Raw genomic sequence first — 25,017 nt, forward strand, 5'->3', positions numbered from 1 at the left:
AGAAGGAAATGGGGGGGCAGCTGAAGCCCCAAGAGTGGGAGCGGGGAGGCAGCCTCACCCTGCTGCCTCTGCACTCCACTGCTGTTATCAGCCCCTGCTCTTCTGCTCCCTGAGTCAGCAGTATGAAGACACCCTACGAGCTGTGTGCAGACCTGCTTGCCTGTGTAGATGAGGAAACGATGTATTAATATCACAATTTGATTTGCATCTCTGAGAAATAACACATCAGCCCCATATTATCATGAGATGCGGTTCTAGGCAGCGTATGGCTGAAGACACCCCACCTTACCCTCCTGGGGCACCTGTGGTGAAGGGGCTGGCTGTGCCCAAGCTGAAGGTGCTGCTCATTGGGGCTACAGGCACACTGGGGGTGCGGGGTTGGACTTGTGGCTGGATTCCTCAGCTGAAAATTAGAAATAAGCGGAATTAAATGCTAACTACTGAATGGCATTCCTTCTGCAGGACTGTTGACTCACTAAATTGTGTTCCCTCTCTAGGACTGACTTTACTCACTGAATTACACCCCCAGTTCGCGCCTCCTGATAAATCATTAACTGGTTTTCCCTGCATTCCTGGGAACTTGGAAAAGTGATTGTGTTCCATCCCTAATAAAATTCTGTCTTTCTGAGTTGATCCTGACATCAGAAACAAATACCTTCTAATTTCTGAGACAACACCCTGCTGGGAATGTCAAACACGATGACTCCCATCATGGAGACTGACCTGCACCCTCTGGGACCTGGAGATAAGCCCTGACTTCCTGCACATTCCTTCGCCCTTATAAAATCCCAGCACTTTGCCATTTGGGGAGCTAGTAGGGTGCTATCTCATCAACTCCCCACTGGCTATCCCCACTGGCTATATTTGATTTCTCTGTTGATGCCTCAGACTGTCAGACCACGCCAACTGGAGCAAAACAAACTGCTCAGAGTTACGGTATATTACTATGGATGTATTTATTTTTAAAGATTTATTTTATTTATTTATGCATACCAGAGCTGGTATGTAGGCCAGAGGGGCGGGGCAGGGGGAGGTATGTGTGTGAGAGGATTTACCAGAGACAGAGTGGGGAGCAGAACAGGCGGATTGACTGAAATACACTGCTGAGGGGAGCAGCAGGCGAATCAGGGAGGTCTGCTGCACCATGTGGGTCAGCTCCCTGGCCAGGGATCGAACTTGTGCTGCAGTGGCTGCGGTTAGCTTCGTAGGTTGTGTCTTAACCCCTTGCACCACCAGGGAAGTGCCCTAAATACATATTTTAATTTAGTCATATACACCTGGTCTTATCTACATATTACAGGATTAGCAGGGGCTTTCCCAAGGACACATAGTTAAGAAAGCAAGGCATGATAAAATAAATCCAGTGTTGACCTATTTAAATATACAACTGCGGGTCCTCCCCAGTGGCGTGCAAGGAGTTAAGATGCAACCTATGAAGCTGTCCACAGCCTCTGCAGCACAAGTTCGATCCCTGGCCAGGGAGCTGACCCACATGGCGCAGCAGACCTCTCTTGCCTCACCTGTTGCTCCTCTCAACAGTGTATTTCAGTCATTCTGCTTGTTCTGTTCCCCAGCTGTCTCTGGTGAATCCTCTCACCACCACTCCACTCCCGCCCTCCCCTTACCTCTGGCTTACACCCCAGTTCTTGTATGCAGAAATAAATAAATCTTGAAAAAAAAAGATTGGCAGGATCTTTCTGGCAGCTTCCCTAGTCAAGTTACTGCTGGGCTTTATGGATGTACCTGGGGTACATGCTCTCTCATTGCCAGGCAGGACAGAGGCATGTAACTGCATTTTAAGTATATATGTGACCAAGAGGAATTAGAGAGCTAGAAACCACTGGCAAACCACTTGGAAAGTTTTTCAGAGGGCCCAAATCCAAACACACTCTCCCTTTTCCTCTTTGGTTCCTGTTCCATCTGAACTTGTGACAACCCAAAGTCCTCCTTCCTCTTATTCAGCTTATCATCATCTTCAGACTTTCTGGAGATTCAAGAGATATTCAAACCAAATCTTTGAGCTCCTTCTTTTAGCTTATCCAGATTAACCATAGGCTGCCTGCAGAGCTCTGTTACTTGCTGAGCTTCAAGGTACATTGAATTGTTCAGTTTTTTGCATTCTCTCAGTTTGGTATTTCAGATGGTAATTTTCACCACTTTCTTCTCTGATGCTGTAACACTGACACAACAGTTTTTTCAAGGGATTCTTCTTTTCTTTTTTAAAAGATTTATTTATTTATTTATACAAGCACTGGGTACAGTCAGAAACACGGGAGGGTGAGAGAATTCACCAGAGCCAGAGCGGGGAGCAGAACGGGCAGACTGACGAAATACACTGCTGAGGGGAGCAGTGAGCGGCAGCAGAGGTCTGTGCGCCATGTGGGACCCTCATCCAGTGGCCTGGCATCGAACCGGCGATGCAGAGGCTGCAGGCAGCTTCGCAGCGCAGTTCTCAACCACTGCACCACCAGGGAGGCCCTGGGATTCTTCATTTTTGACAAGCAGTCCTATATAGGACTATATTCTTCCTATATAGGACTATGTTCTTCCTTGATTTCATTTCCCTATGCCTGGAGCCTGTCTAGAAATTGTCTTCCTTTTGTCCCCACACCCCAGGCAAGACGTCCTCAGTCAAGCTTCACCTTACTGAGCGCCACAGTCTGTCGCCATCTTGTTACCATCCACTCCACTAGGTACTAAGGTTTTATTTAAATGAATCACAATTTTAATACATCTTTTTTGATTTTTTTCCAATTTTTGTTTTCGTGATGAACATCCCTATGACTAAAAAAATTTTTAATCACTGATAACTGCTGTAGCACAAAGCCCTAGAATGAGAATGAGTCAAAAACTATGCAGCATTTTAGGATTTGAATCATTGCTAACTTACCCTCCAGAAAAGCTTTGTTTTGGAATCAGTGTAAGGGAGTCCTTTTTTGCTTTCTTTTTTTTTTCCTAAAGATTTATTTATGCATACAAAAGCTGGGGTGTAGGCCAGAGGTGTGGGAGGTGAGAAGATTGATCAGAGACAGAGTGGGGAACAGAACAGGCAGACTGACTGAAATACACTACTGAGGGGAGCGTGGTCGAGTCAGGAGAGGTCTGCTGCACCATGTGGGTAGCTCCCTCAAGGGCTGGGGATGGGAACTCGTGCTGCAGAGGCTGGGGACAGCTTCAGAGGTTGCGTTTTAACCCCTTGTGCCACCAGGGAGGCCCCGGGAGTGCTTGTTTCTTATCCCTTACAACAGTGTAATCTGTTCTCCTTTGTCAATTGAACAAGTGCAAATAACTTTAATGCTATTTTTGCATGTCTTTGGCTAAATTGTAAAACGCTTAAGGATTATATTCTCCATTTATTCGCTTATAACTTCAGTAGGGGTGACTTCTGTTTTCTTGTTAATTTGTAAAAGCGCTTTACATAGGACATTTGTCTTCCGAACTGTGAGGAAGTCCTCCCTCAGAGTTGAGCTGCAGGCTAGGAGGCGCGCCCTCGGGTTTCTGCGGCCCGAGGGCGGGTGCCGGCGCCGCGGGGAGAACACCACCAGGAGGCAGGCGGACGCCGCGCTCCCGCGGCAGCTTCCCCGTCGACCCCAACCCGGGCAGGCCGACCCGCGGGCCCGAGGGCGCCGCCCGCCCCGCGCGCGCAGCCGGCCGCAGTGCGCAGGAGCGGAAGTCGGGCCGCCCTTCCCCCACCCGCTTCCGGCCGCGCCAGCGATCTCCCGCCTCCGCCGCGGCTCGTGCTCGTCCCGCCATGGCTCTGTCGCGGGGGCTGCCTCGGGAGTTGGCCGAGGCGGTGGCTGGAGGCCGGGTGTTGGTGGTGGGCGCGGGCGGCATCGGCTGCGAGCTCCTCAAGAACCTTGTGCTCACCGGCTTCTCCCACATCGACCTGGTGAGGGCCGGGCGTGCGCGCGGGCTGAATGGCGGGCGGCGGGGCCGGGGCGCCGGGGCCCCGAGTTGGGGAGCGGAGTTGGGGGCGGCCCCAGAGCCCCGGGGTGGGGGGCTCGCCCGCACGGAGGGAGCTGGGCGGCCGGGCCGGGAGGGCCTCGCCGCTCGCCGGGCCCGCTCCGGGCGCCAGGGAGGCCGCGAGCCCGGGTCTTCCGGGCGCCCCGCGGCGGGGCCGCCCCCCGCCTCCCGGGCAGCGCCGGTTTGTGGCGCCTTTGGGATGTGGACGAGACCTCGTGTCTTCTCGCTTCACCTTGGTCCCCCCGGCTTTCTTGGGAGGCAGGAGCTGCTTCATGGAGTCCCTGTGGGTGTTCACTTCGGGGGAACCCCCTTAACTCAATAATGATCCAGAGTAGAAGGGGCGGGAACAGCACCCAGAGCTGCCGACCCTGTCCCGAGCCAGGCGCTGGCCCGAGGGTTTAAGAACTGGGGTTCGTGACTACCGCCCTGAGCTTGCAAACGCGCTTTTCCCCCACTTTTGCTTTTAACGGAGGGAAGGGAGTTGCGTTGGGTTCAGTAACTTACGTTGGGCCACGGAGCTAGTAGCAGCAGTCTTGGGGGCTCTCCATAGCTTGTTCACTCGCTTGTTTAATTCAAGACGCAGGCTAGCCTTGGTGGACAGTGGGAGCAGCTGTGATTTTTAAATCAAGTTATTTGCAAACTTTTTAGAGACTGGGGTGGTAACGTGGAACTTGGGTGTGAGTTAAAAGTGTAGTCGAAACATGCAATGAAAAAAATCTTAATGAACAACAACAAAAGTGTTGGGCTGAACTAACGTGAGTGACTGCGGAGCGGGACAATCTATACTTCCTTTGACTTTTTTTTTAGGGTTAACCTTCCCATCCATTCTGCAGCACAAATATGGTTGTGCCTTAGTGGATAAGTTTGAAAACTTGTTTTAAAAGAATCGTTTTGTCATGTGCAGACCGTGAATTTGGGCACATGGGGGGATGCCTGCCTTTTAAATTTAATGTTTTGGGGCCTTCCTGGTGGCGCAAGGGGTTAAGACGCAACCAATGAAGCTGTCCGCAGCCTCTTCAGCACGAGTTCGATCCCCGGCCGGGAAGCTACCCACATGGTGCAGCAGACCTCTCCTGTCTCTCCTGCTGCTCCCCTCAGCAGTATATTTAAGTCGGTCTGCCTTCTCTGTTCCCCACCTGTCTCTGGTGAATCCTCTCACCCTCCACACCTCTGGCCTGTACCCCAGCTCTTGTATGCGTAAATAAATCTTAAAAAAATAAAAATAAACTTAATTTTTGTAGTAAATTTAGAAAGTACGTATAAGTATTTAAGTGGTTATGTGTCTTTATAATTTTAACAAGTTATACCCAAAGCCATTAAAGATGTTTCACAATTAAAACATTTGATTACTCTTTATATAATTTTATTGAAAAGGATTGAAAATGACTTGTTGTTTTCTGCTCTTATTTTTATTTTTAACCAGTAATTGGAATAACAAAAATATAAACCGCTGCTAGATGAAATTTAAAATGTGACACTTTTTTAAAAGATTTATTTATGCATACAAGAACTGGGGTGTAAGCCAGAGGTGTGAGGAGGTGAGAAGATTCACCAGGGAAAGAGCAGGGAGCAGAACAGGTGGATCTACTCAAATACACTGCTGAGGGGAGCAGTGGGAGAGACTGGAGAGGTCTGCTGGGCCATGTGGGTCAGCTCCCTGGCCAGGGATCCAACTTAAGTGGCAGCTTCATAGTGCTGTGTCTCAAGAGGGTTACAAACAATATTTTTATAAATTATTTCATTTATTCGCTTAAATATTTTTGAGAAAGTTATCTATGAAGTTTTGTTTTTTAAAAATGTCTTAAGTTCTTTTTTATCTGTTCAACAGTTTTGATATGATGGTCTGAAAAGCATTTTCTCAACTACAAGTTCTGAGATTTGGGTGCTGAGGCTAGTGATATTGTTTAAACATACCAGAAAATTTGTGATTTACCTGAGATTTGTGCATTTGTAGATTGATCTGGATACTATTGATGTCAGCAACCTCAACAGGCAGTTTTTGTTTCAAAAGAAACATGTTGGAAGATCAAAGGCCCAGGTAACTTTATATTCTTCATACCATTTCTATTCTGTATTTCACCCTTCTTCCAAAGATTCTTTTTTTTTTTTCCCCAAAGATTCATTTTTATTTATTTGTGCATGCAAGAACTAGGGTGTAGGTCAGAGGTGTGAGGGGTGAGAGGATTCGCCAGAGACAGAGTGGGAAGCAGAATAGGAGGATATATTGAAATACACTGCTGAGGGGAGCAGTGGGAGAGACTGGAGAGGTCTGCTGAGCCATGTGGGTAGCTCCCTGGCTGGGATGTGCAGTAGCTGGTGGTAGCTAAGTAGCGCTGACACTTTTGACTCCGGGGCCACCAGGGAAGCCCCTGTATTTCTTCCTTTTGATGGAGCTTACTACTTAAGGTATTTGATTCATTGTAGGAGGGAGAATATGGGAGGGCCATCCTCTTTTATTTAGTTGAGGGATTATGAAGAATAAAAACTAGGTCTGGTAACAGACTGTGTGTGTGTACACACATGTGTACATAGATACAGAGAAATAGAAGTGTCGAGCCAATCCTGCACAAGGCCTCTCTTCAGTAATTAAATTTATGGTTGTTTACTTAGGATGACCGTTAACAGTCCTACATTCCACTGATCTTATATATGGGGCAAGGAAAGCTGCAGCCTATATGTTGGCCGTTTTTAGAAGATGCCCCCAGACAGTCTAGCCACCCTGTCCTTCCTTTAGTTCCTTGAATGTTCCCCGTCTTGATTAAGGGTCTTAAAACATTTTTTTCCCTTTGCTTTTCATCCTACTCCTGGCAAATTTCCATTCTCTGTCATTTTTTAAATTTTGGCCACCTTTGCTAGGAGCGCATGCTTAAACTTCCTAAGCTAAATCCTATCTTTCTCTCATAATGAGCTCTGCTTTTGTCATTTATCATATTTTGTAGTTTAAATATATCTTGATGGTTATTTGATTATGTCACTTTGGTCACCAGTTTCTTTGTATGAGTCTTCTGTAGAAGATGCTAAGTGAATGTTTGTTGAATGACTGACTGAGATTTGGTCACTTCATTTTATGTTTTGCTGGCGTTTGCCATTTATGTGGATGTACATATGGGAGGGCTCTCATTGTTTATGTGTCTAGCTTCATTGGAATGAAATTTTCTGTCACATTTTTACTTTTTTAGGTTTTAAATGTATTAGTAAGTGAAAGTGTAGTATTGTCTGCCAAAAAATAAATTTTAAATGCAGATAGAAATGTAGTGATTTAGTAATTTAGTGTTAATTATTTTTCCAGGTTGCCAAAGAAAGTGTGCTGCAGTTTTACCCGAAAGCAAATATCATAGCCTACCATGACAGCATCATGAAGTATGTTCTAATTATGTTGAAAACTTGTTTATTGTGAATTTTTAAACCTTTACAGTGTGAGATAATTTTATTAGCCAAATATATAAGCTCTGAGTCATTCTGCTCTTTAAAATTTATATATAGGACTTGACTAATTTACGTAGGAGGTAAGATATTTTAGTACTTTCAATAAATAAGTTATTTGGATACTGATAAGGGACCTTATTGTTTCAAGTAAAAAAGATATTTTTGAAAAAGATATTTAAACCCTGAAAATTTCTTATATGTTATGATTCAGACTTTTCTAAATATATGTCTCATTTTGATGGATTTCAACTGTGGCGTTTTTCTGTTTATAAGACTTCTCCGAAAATAATTCATTTATCAAAGATGTGACTTATATATTATAACACAGGGAACTGTGATGGAGCAGTCCATTTGATAGTACACAGATGTGCAGTGATCTGAGTAAATAGAAGATTATGGAGGTGTTGGGACAAAGGAACTCAACATAAATTATCTTGTCTGTAATTGTCTAGCTTACGAATAAGTGATATTAAAAATGAGTGCTTATTTGAATTTTGCAATTAGAGAAAGTCTTTCACTTTCTCAGGGAGTTTATATCTCCAGTGTTTTTCTTTTCTGGGTGTTTGCTCTATAAGTCTTCCTATAGCCCCATAATCCCTTAGTCTGTGTTGCTTTCCCAGTGCTTCTAAAAGTAGGGGCCCTAGGGGCCTGAACTCTGCCTGATCCTGACCATGTGAGGTGAAGCCAGAGGCCAGGCAGACTCTGGGAACGTGTTCTTTGTATGTTCCCAGGCACTTACTGCCTAGAGAAGGCCTGGTGGGACTGTTGAACCCATGCCATCTGTCTGCTGGGTTGCCAGTTTGAGATCCTGCGCTTGTGCCCAAAGTAACTGGCTAAAACAGATACATAGTCAGGCATAGGAATTCAGGGGAAATAATTTCCTTCAATCTGCTCATGGTTTAAAAAAGTCAAGTCTGAGTCTGTCTGTATGGTAAAGGCCCTGATAGCACCTCTTTTTACACTATTAGTACTTTCATATGCTTTTTAGGATCATGTATTACACTGTGAAAATTACATGTATGTTGTTTTGGTGACCTTTGTTTTATTTTGTAGCCCAGACTATAATGTGGAATTTTTTCGACAATTTATACTGGTTATGAATGCTCTAGATAACAGAGGTGAGATTATTTTAATACTTCTAATTTCTAAGTATTTCCCTTTTCCCCATAACAAAGCTGTTCGGTATTTTAGTAGTTTAGTATTTAGTATTTCCTTATTAGTCAGAACTTAAAGACCTAAAGTGAAGTAAAATCAGGTTTTAAAATGCTGGTTGATGGTGATTTTCACTAAGCAGGAGTTTAGCTGTCACATATGCTGCTGTTCTAACAAAGGATGTGAATGTAGGGGAAGTTAAAAGTCACCAAAGATGGGGACTTCACAAGGTGTGTGCTTGTGTGCGTGTTTCAGATTATCTCAGCATGTAGTGTGTGACCCCTTTTATGTGGAGTTTGAAGAACTATCAGTACTCAGATCACACCCAAGAACAATTAAATCAGACTGAGTGGGGCCTGACATGTTTTCAAAGCTCACTAGATGATTCTACCCTGTAATTAAGGCTAATTTTGAGAATGAGACAACAGGATGCCAAAGTTAGTATACAAACCATGACCCCTGAGTAATTTTAGGTCGATTTGGGCCAGAAGGTAGCAGATTGTTCTGTTAGATGAACACAGGTTACATTTTAGCTTTTCACAGTATGGTGTGATGTTTCATGTGTGCGGGTATTGTAAAATGGTCATTTTAACAAAACTGTTATGTGTGCAATGTGGGGGGGGTGAAAATAACTTTATATCTCTTACCTATAATTATTCCCACATGTAAAAGTACACCTGTCAAGTGAGTTTGTAACAATTTGGACCAGAAATACCAAAAGCAAAAAATACGAGGAAGCATCAGATTGATTTTTCAACTTACCTTTTACTACCCCTTAGCCTTTAATTACCTTGGTAGTTCCAAATTGATATTCCCCATTCTCCATTCACTTTCATGTATACCTGATAATTATATTAGGATAACAGCAAGTTAAAAACTGAGGATAGTTGGAACAATGTTAGTCAAGATTAACAGGGTAGGCACAGCAATAGGAGAGGAAATGACACTTTGGAATTTCAACATTTTATACAGTGCATTTGTGACTTTGTGTTTGAAATCTTACTAGTGACTCTTAAATATGTTAAACAGTTGTACCATTCCAGTCATAGCTATGAAAATTGCTTATAAAAAACAGAACTAATGTGGGTAGATGACATCCTAATTAAATGTAACCAATTTCTGGGATTTTTTGTGGTTGCCTTTTTTTTCCTTTCAATTAATTTATACTTACATATTTTTCTTCCAGCTGCCCGCAACCATGTTAATAGGATGTGTCTGGCAGCTGATGTCCCTCTTATTGAAAGTGGAACTGCTGGTTATCTCGGGCAAGTAACTACTATCAAAAAGGTAAAGTTATAAAGTTATTTCCCAAATATTTATTTGATTTCTTAAGGGGAGAGGTAAATTTTGGATTTATGTCATCTAAAATAAAGATACCCCCAAATAGCAGAGATCTTTTAGCGGTGTGCTGCTTTGCTTCATTAAGCTTGTATTTTAAAATCCTTAGACTGGTTGGTGTCCTGTGCCTTTTAATAGTTGATAGGTGGTGAGCCAGGTTTTTTAAAAATCACTAGAGGTGTCCGGAATATGTATTAAAACTGAGATTGAGAATTGCTGAGACAGAAAATACTCATATGATGGTTGTTTTTCAAACAGGAACTCAGATGCCGTAGCCTTCTTACCAGATTTCCTTATGTGTAACTTTTTTGAAAAAGATTTATTTTCATTTGTTTGTTTATTTTAAATATTTATTTATTTATGCGTACAAGAACTGGGGTGTAGGCCAGAGGTGTGGGGGAATGAGAGGATTCACCAGAGACAGAGTAGGGAGCACAACAGGCGGAACTACTGCAATACACTGCTGAGGGGAGCAGGAGGCGAGACAGGAGAGGTCTGCCGTGCCATGTGGGTCAGCTCCCTGGCCTGGGCTCAAACTCATGTTGTAGTGGCTGGTGATAGCTTGATAGTACTATGTCTTCAACATCTGTGCCACCATGGAGTTCCCCGAAATTAATAATTTTAATTCACTTAATTTTTGGGTGTTTTCAAGTTACACAACTTGAAAGATAATTAGTTGGGACATTGTCTTGTATTTTTTTCTGTTTGGTGTGACCAAGGAAACTTATGGCTGATAATCAGGTGCAGTAAATTTTCATTTGGCTTGGTGTAATTAAGTAATGTTTACTAGCATAGGTGTTGAGTTCGAGCTTAGCTTTAGCTGTGACTGTGCTTGATACATTATGTTACAATTCCTTATCTGTAAAATGAGTTTAAAATGAGTTAAAAATTTCCTTGACAATTAAGACCCAGTAGGAATGTTGATGTATTTATGATTGTTATTTCCTTATAATAATGAGAAACCAGTCATGGGATACATATTTTTCTCACGTTTTGACTTTGCAGGGTGTGACGGAATGCTACGAATGCCATCCCAAACCAACCCAGAGAACTTTTCCTGGCTGTACAATTCGCAACACACCTTCAGAACCTATACATTGCATTGTTTGGGCAAAGTATTTGTTCAAGTAAGTTAAGTGTGCATATGTGTGTGTACATATATATAGACACACACTTGGCATATTTTCAGTACTGATGATGGAAAATGCAGTCACTTTTATTTGACTGTCTTGGAGCTACTGTGCTTATGATGAATGTTGAAATGACGCTAGTAACTTCTAGTGGTATTTTTGGGTTAAATTACAGAAAACCTGATAAGATAGTCCGGAGTTCCCACACCCAGTATCGTGTTATTAAATATGACACTTAACAGTGAACCAGTTTTAATATATTAGTGACTGAGATCCATAATTTTTTACATTTCTTAACTTTTCCCCCCCCATATTCCAATAGTAGACAGTTTATTTCAATATTGTTACTCAGAGGTAAAAGACATTAAAAAAGTCATAGATAATTCTTCATTTTTCATTTAAAACTTTTGGCGACGTATACTAACTTTAAGAAATAATTAGACACCGGGGCCTCCCTGGTGGCGCAGCGGTTGAGCGCGGGGTTGCGAAGCTGCCCTCAGCCTTGCAGCGCCGGTTCGATCCCTGGCTGCTCCCCGGCCACCAGAGGAGGGTCCCACATGGCACGCAGACCTCTCCTGCCGCCCGCTGCTCCCCTCAGCAGTGTCCTTCGGTCCTGCCTGCTCTGCTCCCTGCTCTGGCTCTGGTGAACTCTCTCACCCTCCCGCGCTTCTGACTGTACCCAGTGCTTGTATAAATAAATAAATAAATCTTTAAAAAAAAAATTTAAAAAAAAAAAAGAAATAATTAGACACTTAAAATGTTCACTCATTGGTCTTCAAACAGGAACTCTTTGCGATGAGACCGTGCTTCTCGAATTTGCGTTTGCTTTTAGATGATCCTCCTCAGCCCTTTTTAACAACCCTCTTAAATTCTGAGATTTTTAATTTCTTTTTTCTTTATTGAGGTGACATTGGTTTATACATTGAGTATGAGTTATGAGTTTATGTTCACACCTCCTCAGAAGTATGTTACCATACCACCGTACTGTTGAAGCACCCAAAGTCCTTTACGGGAGACCATTGGGTCGCTTACCCACTTTGTGTCCCTCAACTGCCCTCCCCCAGATTTCCTTAATTTTTAGCTAATGTTCGGTATCTGTTCCAGGATACTACATCATAGTTAGTTGTCATGTCTCTAGTCCCCACCACCTTTGGATGTGACAGTGTCAGGCTTTCCTTGTTTTTGATACCCTTGATAGTTTTGAAGAGCGCTTACGCAGGTAGTCGGTGGGATTCCCAACAATTGGTATTTGTCTGGTGTGGGTTTTTTTTGTTTTTGTTTTTGTTTTTTTTAAAGATTAATTTATACAAAAACTGGGGTACAGGCCAGATGCGCGGGAGGGTGAGAGGATTTACCAGAGACAGAGCAAGAGCAGGGAACAGAACAGGCAGACTGACGGAATACACTGCTGATGGGAGCAGTGGCCGAGGCAGGAGAGGTCTGCCACGCCATGTGGGATTCTCGCCTGCTGGCCAGGATCAAACCCATACTACTAAGGCTGTGGAGAGCTTCCCAGCGCAGCGCTCAACCACCTGCGCCACCAAGGAGGCCCTGGTGTTGTTCTCATGGTTATACAGTGGCTATGGGTTTTGGCCAGGAAGACTGCAGGGTTAAATTATCATGTTCATAACGTCTATGAAGGGGACATGCTACTGATATTTATTACTTCATTTTGGCCTTAACCGTTTCACCAAGGTGGTGTTTGTCAGTTTTCCCCACTGTTAAGTATCGTCACCGATACTGTGCTTTACACTTTTTTAAAGAATTATTTATGCATACAAGAACTGGGGTACAGGCCAGAGGTGCGGGAGTGGGAGGATTCACCAGAGACAGTGGAGAACAGAACAGGCAGACTGACTGAAATACACTGCTGAGGGGAGCAGTGGGCGAGACGGGAGAGGTCTGCTGCGCCATGTGGGTTACCTCCCTGGCTAGGGATGGAACTTGTGCAGTGGTGGGTGCGGATAGCTTCATAGTGCTGCATCTGATTCCTTGCGCTACTTGTGAGGCCCCCATGGCAGTGGTTTTTTTTTGTTTGTTTTTGTTTTTTAAGAGGCATATATTTTTATTTGTTTGTTTGTTTGTTTGTTTATACATGCACTGGGTACAGTCAGAAGCGCGGGAGGGTGAGAGAATTCACCAGAGTGGGGAGCAGAGCAGGCAGAAGGACCGAAGTACACTGCTGAGGGGTGCAGCGGGCGGCAGGAGAGGTCTGCGCGCCATGTGGGACCCTCCTCCGGCGGCTGGGGAGCAGCCGGGGATCTAACCGGCGCCTCAGAGGCCGCGGGCAGCTTCGCAACCCAGCGCTCAACTGCTGTGCCACCAGGGAGGCCCATGGCAGTGTTTTTTGTAGATTTGTACAACCACTATTTGGAGCTTTGCAGTTAGAACTTTTGGGTTTGTGTTTTTTTTTTTTAAACTGCACTAAGGATTCAACTACTCTTCAGTAATAAAGGTACTTATTATCAAGGAAAAAAACATGTCTTAATTCACCTCTGAGTTTCCTGTGCCTACAGCAGTGGCCAGCATATAGCAGATGTGGGATTCATTGGAACAGCTCGCTGCAGGTGTGCTTCCCAAACATTCTGGCACTGGAACTATATCCAAGTTGGAGAGTAAAAGCTGCTTATCCGTCTCTTTTTTTCCTTGTAAATTTTATTTATTTTTACGTAGGGACCAGGATGTAAGTCAGAGGTGCGAGGAGTGAGAGGATTCACCTGAGACAGAGTGGGGAGCAGAACAGGCAGACTGACTGAAATACACTGCTGAGGGGAGCAGCGGGCGAGATTGGGGATCTCAGTCTGCTGCATCATATATGGGTTAGCTCCCTGGCTGGGGATCGAACTTGGGTGCAAGTGGTGATAGTGATGAGACTTAACCCCTAGGTCACTGGGAAGGCCCTTACCTGTGCCTTGATCAGATATTTTTAACAGGAATTTGCAGGGTTAGTCTGACAAGAATGAGTATAGGTCTACTGAAATGTAATTTTGTTTGTATTGTGGTTGAAATTATGCAAGCAGTCTGAACAGATGACCTTGATATTTTTGTGTTTATGGAGTGTAACTTGTCTTTTTTTTCACTTTTTAATTCTTCATCCTTACTAAAGACTGGGATATTCTAAATTAGTTGTTTGTGAGGAACACTGGAAAAGCACACATTTTTTCAGATTATTGTTAAACATAAATACTCACTGCTCTTAAATTACAGCCAGTTGTTTGGGGAAGAAGATGCTGATCAAGAAGTATCTCCTGACAGAGCTGACCCTGAAGCTTCCTGTGAGTAAGCTGTTACAGACATGTTTTCTTATTAGTAAGCATTGACTTTATTTTGCTAATTTAATATTGATAGCTTAAGAGAAAAAGATTGCTGTTGTGTGCTAGTAATATGTTAAGTGCTTCCAATAAATTGTTTTATCTTTAATACAATGTGTTTTAAAAATGGGTAACCCTACCTCTCACCCTCCTGCGCATCTGGCCTGTACCCCGATTTTTATATAAATAAATAAATCTTTAAAAAAATGGGTAACTCTTTTCTGATGAGGAGGTCAAGTTGCAGAAAAATGTCACAAATCTAGTAGCTCGACCAGCTATTCCCAGATTTGATTCTCGTCTCTACTTTGACCTGCTCTACATAAGGCCTTCAGAAACTGAGGTAGAAAAAGATGAACACAATATTTTTATTTCTCCTTTAACTTAGAATGTGACCTGTGCAGGTGACTTCCATTAGTGACTCTTTTTCCTCCCCAAAAGTGGGTAAGAACTTGGTTCTGTATTTATTGGAGTTGAAAATAAGATGGTATTTGTTTTGTAGGGGAACCAATGGAAGCTGAAGCCAGAGCCAGAGCATCTAATGAAGATGGTGACATTAAACGTATCTCCACTAAGGAATGGGCTAAATCAACTGGATATGACCCAGTTAAACTGTTTACTAAGGTATGGTTTCCTTTATTTATAATTGTGTATTATAGATAGATTTATTTATTAGTATTAAAAGATTTTGTAAAATGAATTAAGCTTTTTATGCCTAATGTTTTAATAAGTTGATTGATGTAGTCAGGATATGCGGGTTTTGAAATCTTAACCACCTTTGTGTAAATTAGCAAGGCAGCTTCATAAGAGGTAAAATAATAGGCTTGCTTATATATACTCTTGGTTGTCTTTCCTTCCGTCACTTGTATTGAACTTGGTTTTCCTTTCTGCTGTTTTTTGTCTTTTGCATCCTTTTCTTGCTTAAATATCCTGTTGGCCGTTTGATTGCCAGATTTAAATTGCTCTTGAATCCATAAGCCCTTTTTTTTTGCATAGAAGAGCTAGGGTGTAGGCCAAAGGTATAGAAGGTGAGAGGATTCACCACCTTTTCAGAGAGAGAGTGGGGAACAGAACAGGTGGATCTACTGAAATACACTGCTGAGGGGAGCGCGGCGAGACAGGAGAGGTCTGCTGCGCCATGTGGATTAGCTCCATGGCCAGAGATTGAACTCAGGCAGTAGCGGTATTATTTGCCTGCTGAATGTTTTTAGAGAAATCAGCAAGATTATTTAGTTGGATCTATCTAATCAGAGCCCAAGTAGACCCTCAGGACTATGATTTAAAGTCGTTTTATTTCTCCTACCTTAACTCACTAAATTTGCTGTGATACATGTTTTTACTTTCTCAGCTCTTGTTAAATTGCCTAACACATAACACAGTCTTGCCACCCTCACTGAGCAGATGACCTTAAGGATATATTATTAACAGGTTTGATGCCAAGTGACATAATTTACCATTAAGAGAATGTCTTGCTTCATTGCGAACTTTTATCTTCTCTGTTGATTAAATTGAAATATTTAATTAAGAGGTTTTTTTTTAATTTGGCCAAATCTAAAGGTGTACTTAATATTACACTGTAGCTAAGAAAAGAACAAAAGTATAAAATCATCTTAAGTTCTACTGTACAGAGCCTCCCTTGTGGCGCAAGGGGTTAAGTCTCATCACTGTGAAGCCTTTGGCAGCCACTGCAGCCTGTGTTTGATCCCTGGCCAGGGAAGTGACTCACATGGCCCAACAGACCTCTCTTGTCTCTCCTGTTGCTCCCCACTCTGTTTCTGGTGATCCTCTCACTCCCCCACACCTCTGGCCTGTACCTCAGCTCTTATATGCATAAATAAATAAAATATAAAAATTAAAAACTTCTGTACAGGATACAATATTGTCTCATTCTACTTATTTTTTGTTTTTTGAAATCTTGCTTGTTTTGTACATTTCAAACATTTTATGGAGTTTAAGAACACTTAAAATGTGTGTGCTTTACTGGTATGCACCCACAAACTTGGAAGTTGTTAATAGGTCTGTAGGCTCAGTGATTGTGGGTCGGTGTATACTGCCACAACCACGTGATAGTGCTTCAGACTGGCTTGGCACTTTAGAGGTGCTTTTGTGGGGGTGACTTACAAGGATGGGGCATTCAGCACACTGAGTTCCCTTTACTCTCTTGTCAGAGCGCCTTTGCTTTTAAACTGTTTTGAAAGTGGTTCTCTGTAAACCGTACTTTTACAAAATGTTTAAGCTTTACATATTTTTTGGAAATTGTTAGTCTGGTATATTTGATGTATCTTTAAGTCAGAAGATTTTATGGTGTAGTATTTATAATTATCAGTGAAATTTTGTCATTTTATCAGCATAGTGGGGTTAATGGAATTTATCTTTTTTTTTTTTAAGCTTTTCAAAGATGATATCAGATATCTGTTGACAATGGACAAACTATGGCGAAAAAGGAAACCTCCAGTTCCATTGGACTGGGCTGAAGTGCAAAGTCAAGGTACAGGATACATTTTTATTTTTAAAGATTTATTTATACAAGAACTGGGGTACAGGTCAAAGGTGCGGGAGAGTGAGAGAATTCACCAGAGACAGAGCGGGGAGCAGAACAGGCAGACTGAGTGAAGACACTGCTGAGGGGAGCAGCAGGTGAGGCAGGAGAGGTCTGCTGCGCCATGTGGGGAGCTCCCGGGCTGGCCGGGAATCGAACCCGCGCTGCAGAGGCTGCAGACAGCTTCACAGCGTGGCGCTCAACCCGCTGCTCCACCAGGGAGGCCCATGTTTTCTTTTTAAATTATGTTTATTGAGATAAAGTTGGTTTACAACATTTCTGCTTGGGAGGGGTGGAGTTATAGATTAAAACCTCTCCAAATGTATATTTTCATGTGATGCCTACCACCAGCAAAAGATCCGTTTTAGTCTTTGGAATAACTATATTGGACATTCCTTCACGTGAGTCTTTATTATAGACCTGTTAGTTCTTGACAATGGCCTATTAACGGTATGAAATTCTAGCAGCAGCAGCCCTTCTGCCCACCTGTGACCCTGCCAGTGCTTTTCTTCACTGACCTCTTCTTTTGCAAAGCAACAGAGGCAGCTCTACTCCCCAGGCTGCCCATTTGTGATTACATATAGGCCTCTCTCTTAGGTCCCTTTTAGGGGCAGTTCCTTCTTCCTGCTCGTATGTGTGCAAGTATCCTTTATTCTTCTCCCCCTTTTTGTAATAAATCTGTCCTTTTGGATATTTAAAAAAAAAAAAAAAGAAAATTCAAAGAGTTCAGAAAAGTATGAAAAGGAAGGCCACTGAAAATCTGTTTAATGAAATAGCTTTATTTCAGATATTATTTCGGTAGTTGACTCGGTGCTCAGAGGCACAGGTTGATTGTACAATTCTTGCACATTATCGTGATCAATATTTATAAACTCATTCTTTTCAGTCGGTATTCACCAGTCTCTTCCATTTAGCATTTAGTAGTTTGATGTTTTCCTTGAAATAAAGATGCTGTGGTGAGTATCTCTTTAAGATTTAATTTAGGATCGTATTTATAATTTTAAGTGTGGGAAAGACTTGTAGTGACTCTTTCTTTGTCCCGGTCTCCCTCAACACATTGTGTCTCTGGTGTGTTTGAATTGTATTGAAACACATGCACACTGGTGGCCAACACATTGGCATGTAAAGGGTCGGAGACTAGGAATGCTGATGGGGAGGGGAGCACATCACTGCATTATGGATACTTGACCTGCTCAGGTATTGCTGTGACATGTCCACTTGCTGATTGCTGGATAGAATTCTTGTCTACAGTGCTAGACCCTTGAGTACCCCAGTAACCTCATAATGTCCTGAGACAGTATTCCATCTCAGTATTGGCAGTTTTCTCATGCAAATACTTGTCACAATAGTTGTTATTTTGATGGAATTTATTTCATATTCTTATTGGCCAAGCATTGAATTATTAGTAAAACAGATGAGAGGAATGATGTTTAAAAGTTGAATTTCTCATATTTTTTCCCTTAGGAGAAGACACCAATGCATCAGATCAACAAAATGAACCTCAGTTAGGTCTGAAAGACCAGCAGGTTCTGGATGTGAGGAGCTATGCGCGGCTGTTTTCAAAGAGCATTGAGACTTTAAGAGTTCACTTAGCAGAAAAAGGGGATGGAGCTGAGCTCATATGGGACAAGGTTTGTTTGAAAAATTGTGTGGCAGTTACATAGGATATTTTAGTTCTGGGACTGTAACAGAAGCTAGCAATTTTTGGATATTCTATAAAATTTATACTGTCAGATTTTGAGGACATAGTGTTGATTTTTGTATGTTTTCATTTGTTGGGTATGCTTTCGTTTCTTTTTTCTTTTTTCACATTCATTTATTTATGCATACAAGAGCTAGGGTACAGGCCAGAGATGCACAGGGGGTGAGAGGACTCACCAGAGACAGAGTGGGGAACAGAACAGGCAGATTGACTGAAATACACTGCTGAGGGGAGCAGCAGGTGAGACAGGAGAGGTCTGCTGCGCCATATAGGTTGCTCCCTGGCAGGCCAGGGGTTGAACTCATATTGCAGAGGCTGTGGATTGCTTCATAGTGCTGTGCTTAACCACTTGCGCCACCAAGGAGGCCCTATTTTTTATTTTTTTATTTATGCATATAAGAACTGGGGTATAGGCCAGAGATGGGGGGGGGTGAGAGGATTCACCAGAGTGGGGAACAGAACAGGCAGATTAACTGCTAAGGGGAGCAGGAGAGGTCTGTTGGGCCATATGGGCCGCTCCCTGGCCGGGGATTGAACTCGTGCTGCAGTGGCTGCCCATAGCTTCATAGGTTGCATCTTAACCCTTTACACCACCAGGGAGGCCCTGCTTTCATTTCTTATTACTACATGGAATTACGAATTTTCTGTGAATGAATTCAAACAATATCTTAAAACTTTATTTTAGGTTTAGTAATGTGTTTATGGTTTACAATTGTGTTGACTACAAAAATAACTTGAATTTATTGTCATAAAATGTTTCACTGACTTAAAGCTCTTGTGTAATACAGATTTGTCAATAGAAGTCCTAAAATCCTTGTGGAGATAACTCATGAACCTAGTTTGACCTTGAAAGACAGTTAAAACTGCCTTTTGATTCCAATGTAGTTATGGCTGTTAAAGATATGAGATACCCCAATACAGAAGTGAGTCATAATTATTCTTATAAATTGAAATATTTAGTAGATTTTTTTTTTCATTGCATGTCATTTGAAGGCTTGCTGAGTTACTTTTATTTTTAATCTCAGTCTGTGTTGTCTGTGGCTGTGATTTATTTGATACAGTTAGTATATTCCTAGGATTGCAAAGATTTGCCATGAATTTAAGGGGAAAATTTGATCAGTTTCAGAAAACTAAGAACTGTAATTGAATCAAACATCTAAAATAAAGCTAGTGAATTTATTTCTGGGATTCTTGTAAACATTAGTCTCATGGGTTTTTGTGGTATAAGAAGTAACTTTTTTTAGAAAAATATTTCTTTGTTGATGTTATAATATTCTCTTGGGAGGTTTTTGCCCAACCTCAAACTATATAACGAAACTTTGGAACTCTCGGGATCGTTATCCCTGTGAGTAAAACCTGGACATAATGGCTTGATAAGCCAGTTGCCTAGGGTCCTGTCTGATTGACACTGTGTTGAGTGCTAGTCAGTATTCATATAGTCCACACCGCAGTCTTATGACATGTTTATACAGTTTTCCCTCTTCAATAGTTAAAGGAATTTTAGGTCAAGTAGGTTGATTTGCCTGAGATTATACAGCCAGCCAATAAGAATATAAAGAAGCTACATCCTACCAGTGCCCTTTCCTTCTGTACTTTGATGCTTCTGAATTATAAGTTAGGATAGTGTCTTCAATCTTACCAAAATCCAGTAAAGGGACTAGAATATAGTTGTCGGGAGAATGTGAATTGTGAAGGGAGAACTTCTGTACTTGATTTTATTGCTGCATCTGCAAAGAGGCGGTGTATGTGTATGTGGAGGGAGGTGGAAAAGGAAAGCCAAAGATCCATGTGTTTCTGAGGCTTTCATGAAACAACTTTCTCAAAACAGACTTCTCATCCCTTTGCCTGGGTTCTGTGTGTGTTGGTCGACCTTCTCAGTACTGAATGATGGGCTCAGGAGAGGATCACAGTTGTGGGTGAATGGATTGTTTTAGTCTTTACATTTAGGCTCCATTTGTTCTTGGCATTCCTGTCAGATGATGTTCCTGGGTCAGAGATGCTGCTGAAGAGACCCTGCCCTGCATTCATCTGATTTCCTTGTTATGTTGGGGCCCATCCTCATCTCTCCCTCATAGCCAGCTCTTGCCCGAGTTGACTGTCTGGTACTAGTCAAGTTAGTATGTTTATGGGAGGCTTGTTAAAGGGTTTGTTTTGTCTCCTCTGGCAGGATGACCCATCTGCAATGGATTTTGTCACCTCTGCTGCAAATCTCAGGATGCATATTTTCAGTATGAATATGAAGAGCAGATTTGATATAAAATGTAAGTTTTACTTGTACTGAAGTGATATCATCTAAAATTCTAAGTTAATTTTTATTTTTTAACAGCTAAACATTCATCTTTTTCTTCCCCCAGCAATGGCAGGAAACATTATTCCTGCTATTGCTACTACTAATGCAGTGATTGCTGGGTTGATAGTATTGGAAGGATTGAAGATTTTATCAGGAAAAATAGACCAGTGTAGAACAGTGAGTATTTCTATTTGCATTTTTCATCCGGTCTCTTTTTTTAAAGTAATTTTTGAAAGCACATTAAACAACTTTGGTCTAATGCAGTGGAAACATAGTTGTTCCAGTTACCTTGTTGAATGCATGTTTTAAGTTTCCTGAAAATTACAACAAAGAGGAAGACATACTTGCCTCTTTTTTTCCTTTAAGGTGAAGTAAAAAGTTGTTTGCTTTCCAGTTTTACTGAATTCCAACAATTGTGTGGGTCCTTACATTAAGTTTAAGAGTTCTTTGTGGTTTTGAAAATTTGGTCATTTTATAGTCTCCTGTTTTTTTTAATCTTACTTTTTATTTTAAATCTATTATATTCTTGGATAATGTTAATGTCTGAAATCTTTATGGTAAGTCTGCTGTCATTTCTGCTAGATCTCATAGTATTTTGTTTATGTGACATGATTTGTATTTTTAAGCCACATATATATTCAGACAGCAAATCTGCATGAGCCCTATCTTGATATAATGGATTATGCAGGATAATACTCTCCCCCCCCCACCAACCCCCCATGAAGCACCCAAGTCAAGATAATTTTTCTTGCTATTTCTATGGGGGAAATATTTTTCTCTTCTTTATTCTCCTTCTCTTCCAGGTTCTTGCTTATGTACTGTCTTCTATAAGAGTTCATACCTTAATGAGGAATGGTCTAGGTGTGTCTCTTAAGGCTATAGCCACTTAGATGTTCTTTGAATTCTTTCTTTCTGTATTGCATTTGTGAGTCTGAAGATGTTTTGCTTTCTTAACTAACATAGCAATTTTAAAATTCCTTAAAAACATTGTAGCCAATTATTTACTGTTATTTAGGTTCTTTTTTTTTTTTTTTTTTTTTTTTTAAGGATTTATTTATTTGTACATACAAAAACTGGAGTACAGGCCTGAGGTGTGGGAGGTTGAGAAGATTCACCAGAGACAGAATGGGGAACAGAACAGGCAGACTGACTGAAATACACTGCTGAGGGGAGCAGCGGGCGAGTCAGGAGAGGTCTGTTGCGCCATGTGGGTAGCTCCCTGGCCACCGGGGGATCGAAATCGTGCTGCAGAGGCTGCGGACAGCTTCATAGTGCTTAACTTTAAACCTTATGCCACCAGGGAGGCCCTAGGTTCTCCTTTTTAATGATGTTAAAACAAAAGAGCCAGTTTACCTTCAATCTTAAATCAAGTATGAGATCGTGCTCTTGTTTTTCAGTGTGATTGATGCACTCTTAGAGTCTAAGTACCCTATGTGGCACAGTAGACCTCTCCTGACATGCCTGCTGCTTCCCTCAGCAGTGTATTTCAGTCGTCTGCCTGTTCTGCTCCCTGCTCTGTCTCTGTGAGTCCTCTTACTCTCCCGCGCCTCTGGCCTGTACCCCAGCTCTTGTATAAAAGTAAATAAATCTTAAAAAAAAAAAAAAAAGAGTAAGTACCTTTTGTCGCTTTCATGGAAATTTAGGGTGAAGGAATGTGGAATCATATTGCCGGTCTACCATCTTGATTCAGCTTTCTATTTAAATTTTTATTTTAGGTGTCATTTTTTTAAAAATTTTAAGAACTTCATTTTTAAAAAATTCATCCCCTTTTAGAGCAGCCTGAACTAGCCCTGTGAGTGCAGCAGCTATTTTAGCTCATGAGCAATGGTCACTGTTAAATTTATTAAAAGGTCTTCTGTTTCCTGTTACATTCTTCTCAATTTTTTTTTTCCCTGCTCAGCCCTGTCTCTCTGCTGGACTAATGACATTTATAGGTCTGAACTTCATTTGTTACATTTATAAATTAGTATTAGCCTGGGTGGTAGCAGATTTTTCACTGTGTCACTTACTACCCTGTGAGGCCTCAGATCAAACAGATCTGTTCCCTCCTTGTGTGCTGCTTCCTTCCCTGCCAGTAGGGTTGAGGCCTCGGGAGGGCTCCTCTGGCTCTTCTTGCCTCAGAGGGGTTCACTTTTTTAAGCTTAGGGGAAGCCTTTGGGCTTCTCTGGAGAATGAATTCATCCTAGCAGATACTACACTGCATGAGTAGTGAGGGTTTGCATGTCAATCCCAGTGGCCCCTGGCGTTTGTTTGGATTGAATCTTGCTAGTGTTCTCTGTCCTTTGTAGTAGAATGCAGTTGGGACCTTTTTAAATTCTGTGTAATTAAAAAAACTTGTTTTGGTTCTTTTTTAGTTTGTTTGCATACAGTGCATATTATGCTAAAAGTATGTGATTCCCCTCCCCCAAATTATATATAAATGCTAACATCGTAGTCATCAGGAAATTTGGAAAGAAAGCTTCCATATGCTCAAAAACATTATCATTAATTGGGGAATTAGTGTGTTGGTTTTGTTGAGAATTTGGCTTAAATTTCATAGGAATAACCACTAAGAAGGTACCCCGATGCTGGTTTAATGATAATAGCAGAGACAAGTGTAGCTAGACCCAGTCTAGTTAAATAGGTTTGCAGACTGGTCTAGATTTCAATAAGTTCAGCCTTCACTTGATAGCTCATTGCAAAAGAAATTTGGAAAATCAGGCTCATAAGAAGGTCATGATTTTTCTTTTTCTTTTTTTTTTTTTTAATTTATATATAGTTATTTGGTTCCTGTGCTCTCGCCTTTTCCACAGGTCATGATTTTTCCTCCTCATTTTTACCATCTAGAAAGGAATGTGAAAGTCAGTTTTACTGACTGTAGAAGATGGTTACCTTCAGGTTGCCTGTATACAATTATAACTCATATTTCTGTTTTCTGTTTGTGTTGTTTTCCTTCCCCCAAAGATTTTTTTGAATAAACAACCAAACCCCAGAAAGAAACTTCTTGTGCCTTGTGCACTGGACCCTCCTAATCCTAACTGTTACGTGTGTGCCAGCAAGCCAGAGGTGACTGTGCGGATGAATGTCCATAAAGTGACCGTTCTCACTTTACAAGATAAGGTAAGTGTGAGGACTGGTTCTCTTTCACATGGTGGTTGTTTTCTATAAAAGACCCAAAAAAGCAAGTTCCCTTTTCCCTTTTATAGTAATAAACTAAAAACCAGATATTCACCCTGAAAAACTGACTATGGAGTGTGTTGCATTGATATCCTTGATTGCTTTCCTGTGCGTTCCTGCTGGCTTTTCTGAAGTCTGTGGTTCCAGAGTATGTGCATTACATTCCAGAAAGAAGTAGGTGTGTTTGGCTGGAGTAAACACCGCCAGTGGTGCAGAGGTTACTCGGCATTTATGACAGGAAGTGTCTGTAAATGGTCTGTGATGGCCCTGATGCTGGGGTGTTGTTAGTCCCTCAGGAGATGAGGCATGTGCCTGCCTGGATTCACCCACAGCTCTGTAGTGAGGAAGATGGGCTGGGGGTATGGTCTGGTCCTGTGACTTGACCCTCTAAGTTGGCAAGGTAGTTTGAAAAATGACCCACATAGATGCCGCTTCCCACTTTGGGGATCATTTCAGATTGTTTCTGGTTATGTCCATCACGATGTCATGCATTTACATATCACCTGTCATATGTACATGCATATGCTCCCAGGCTTTAGGGTCCTCAAGGGTGTTTGAGGGAATGGCCTTTCTCCCAGAGCTGTCCACAGAGAGCTGGCTTTAGCTTTTGTTTTGTTTGAAAAGCAGCTTCAGAGTGGTTGCATCCCCCTTCTTAGAAAATAATTATAGTTGTTATCTATTTTTTTAAAGATTCATTTTATTTATTATACATTCAAAAGCTGGGGTATAGGCCAGAGATGCCGGGGGCGGAGGGTGAGAGGATTCACCAGAGACAGAGTGGGGAGCAGAATAAGCAGACTGACTGAAATACACTGCTGAGGGGAGCAGCAGGCGAGACAGGAGAGGTCTGCTGTGCCATGTAGGTCAGCTCCCTGACTGGGGCTCGAACTCAGGCAGCCGTGGCTAGCAGTAGCATCATAGTGCTGAGGCTTAACCCCTTGGAGCCATCGGGGAGGTCCCATATAGTTGTTACCTATTAATTTCATTATTTGTAGAATAATTGGGACCTTTGG

General features: G+C 42.0%; 1 protein-coding gene across 2 annotated transcripts in view; it reads left to right on the forward strand.

The window, feature by feature from the left end:
- Positions 1–3,751: 3,751 nt before the first annotated feature.
- UBA2 (ubiquitin like modifier activating enzyme 2) overlaps positions 3,752–25,017 on the forward strand; it is a gene marked incomplete at its 5' end in the record, with an annotated part of 28,270 nt that continues 7,004 nt past the window's right edge. Inside the window, 13 exons of one of the 2 annotated variants that reach the window (XM_084257143.1) lie at positions 3,752–3,889; positions 5,918–6,001; positions 7,253–7,323; positions 8,443–8,507; positions 9,728–9,828; positions 10,885–11,006; positions 14,217–14,284; positions 14,820–14,941; positions 16,706–16,805; positions 18,321–18,487; positions 20,726–20,819; positions 20,913–21,025; positions 23,792–23,947. In XM_084257143.1, coding sequence (XP_084113269.1) covers positions 3,752–3,889; positions 5,918–6,001; positions 7,253–7,323; positions 8,443–8,507; positions 9,728–9,828; positions 10,885–11,006; positions 14,217–14,284; positions 14,820–14,941; positions 16,706–16,805; positions 18,321–18,487; positions 20,726–20,819; positions 20,913–21,025; positions 23,792–23,947 — 1,401 coding nt within the window. The remainder of the gene's footprint in view (positions 3,890–5,917; positions 6,002–7,252; positions 7,324–8,442; positions 8,508–9,727; positions 9,829–10,884; positions 11,007–14,216; positions 14,285–14,819; positions 14,942–16,705; positions 16,806–18,320; positions 18,488–20,725; positions 20,820–20,912; positions 21,026–23,791; positions 23,948–25,017) is intronic. The other variant, XM_084257144.1, reaches the window with a different exon arrangement.

Source organism: Talpa europaea (assembly GCF_964194135.1).
Source record: "Talpa europaea genome assembly, chromosome: 16".
NCBI lineage: Eukaryota > Metazoa > Chordata > Mammalia > Eulipotyphla > Talpidae > Talpa > Talpa europaea.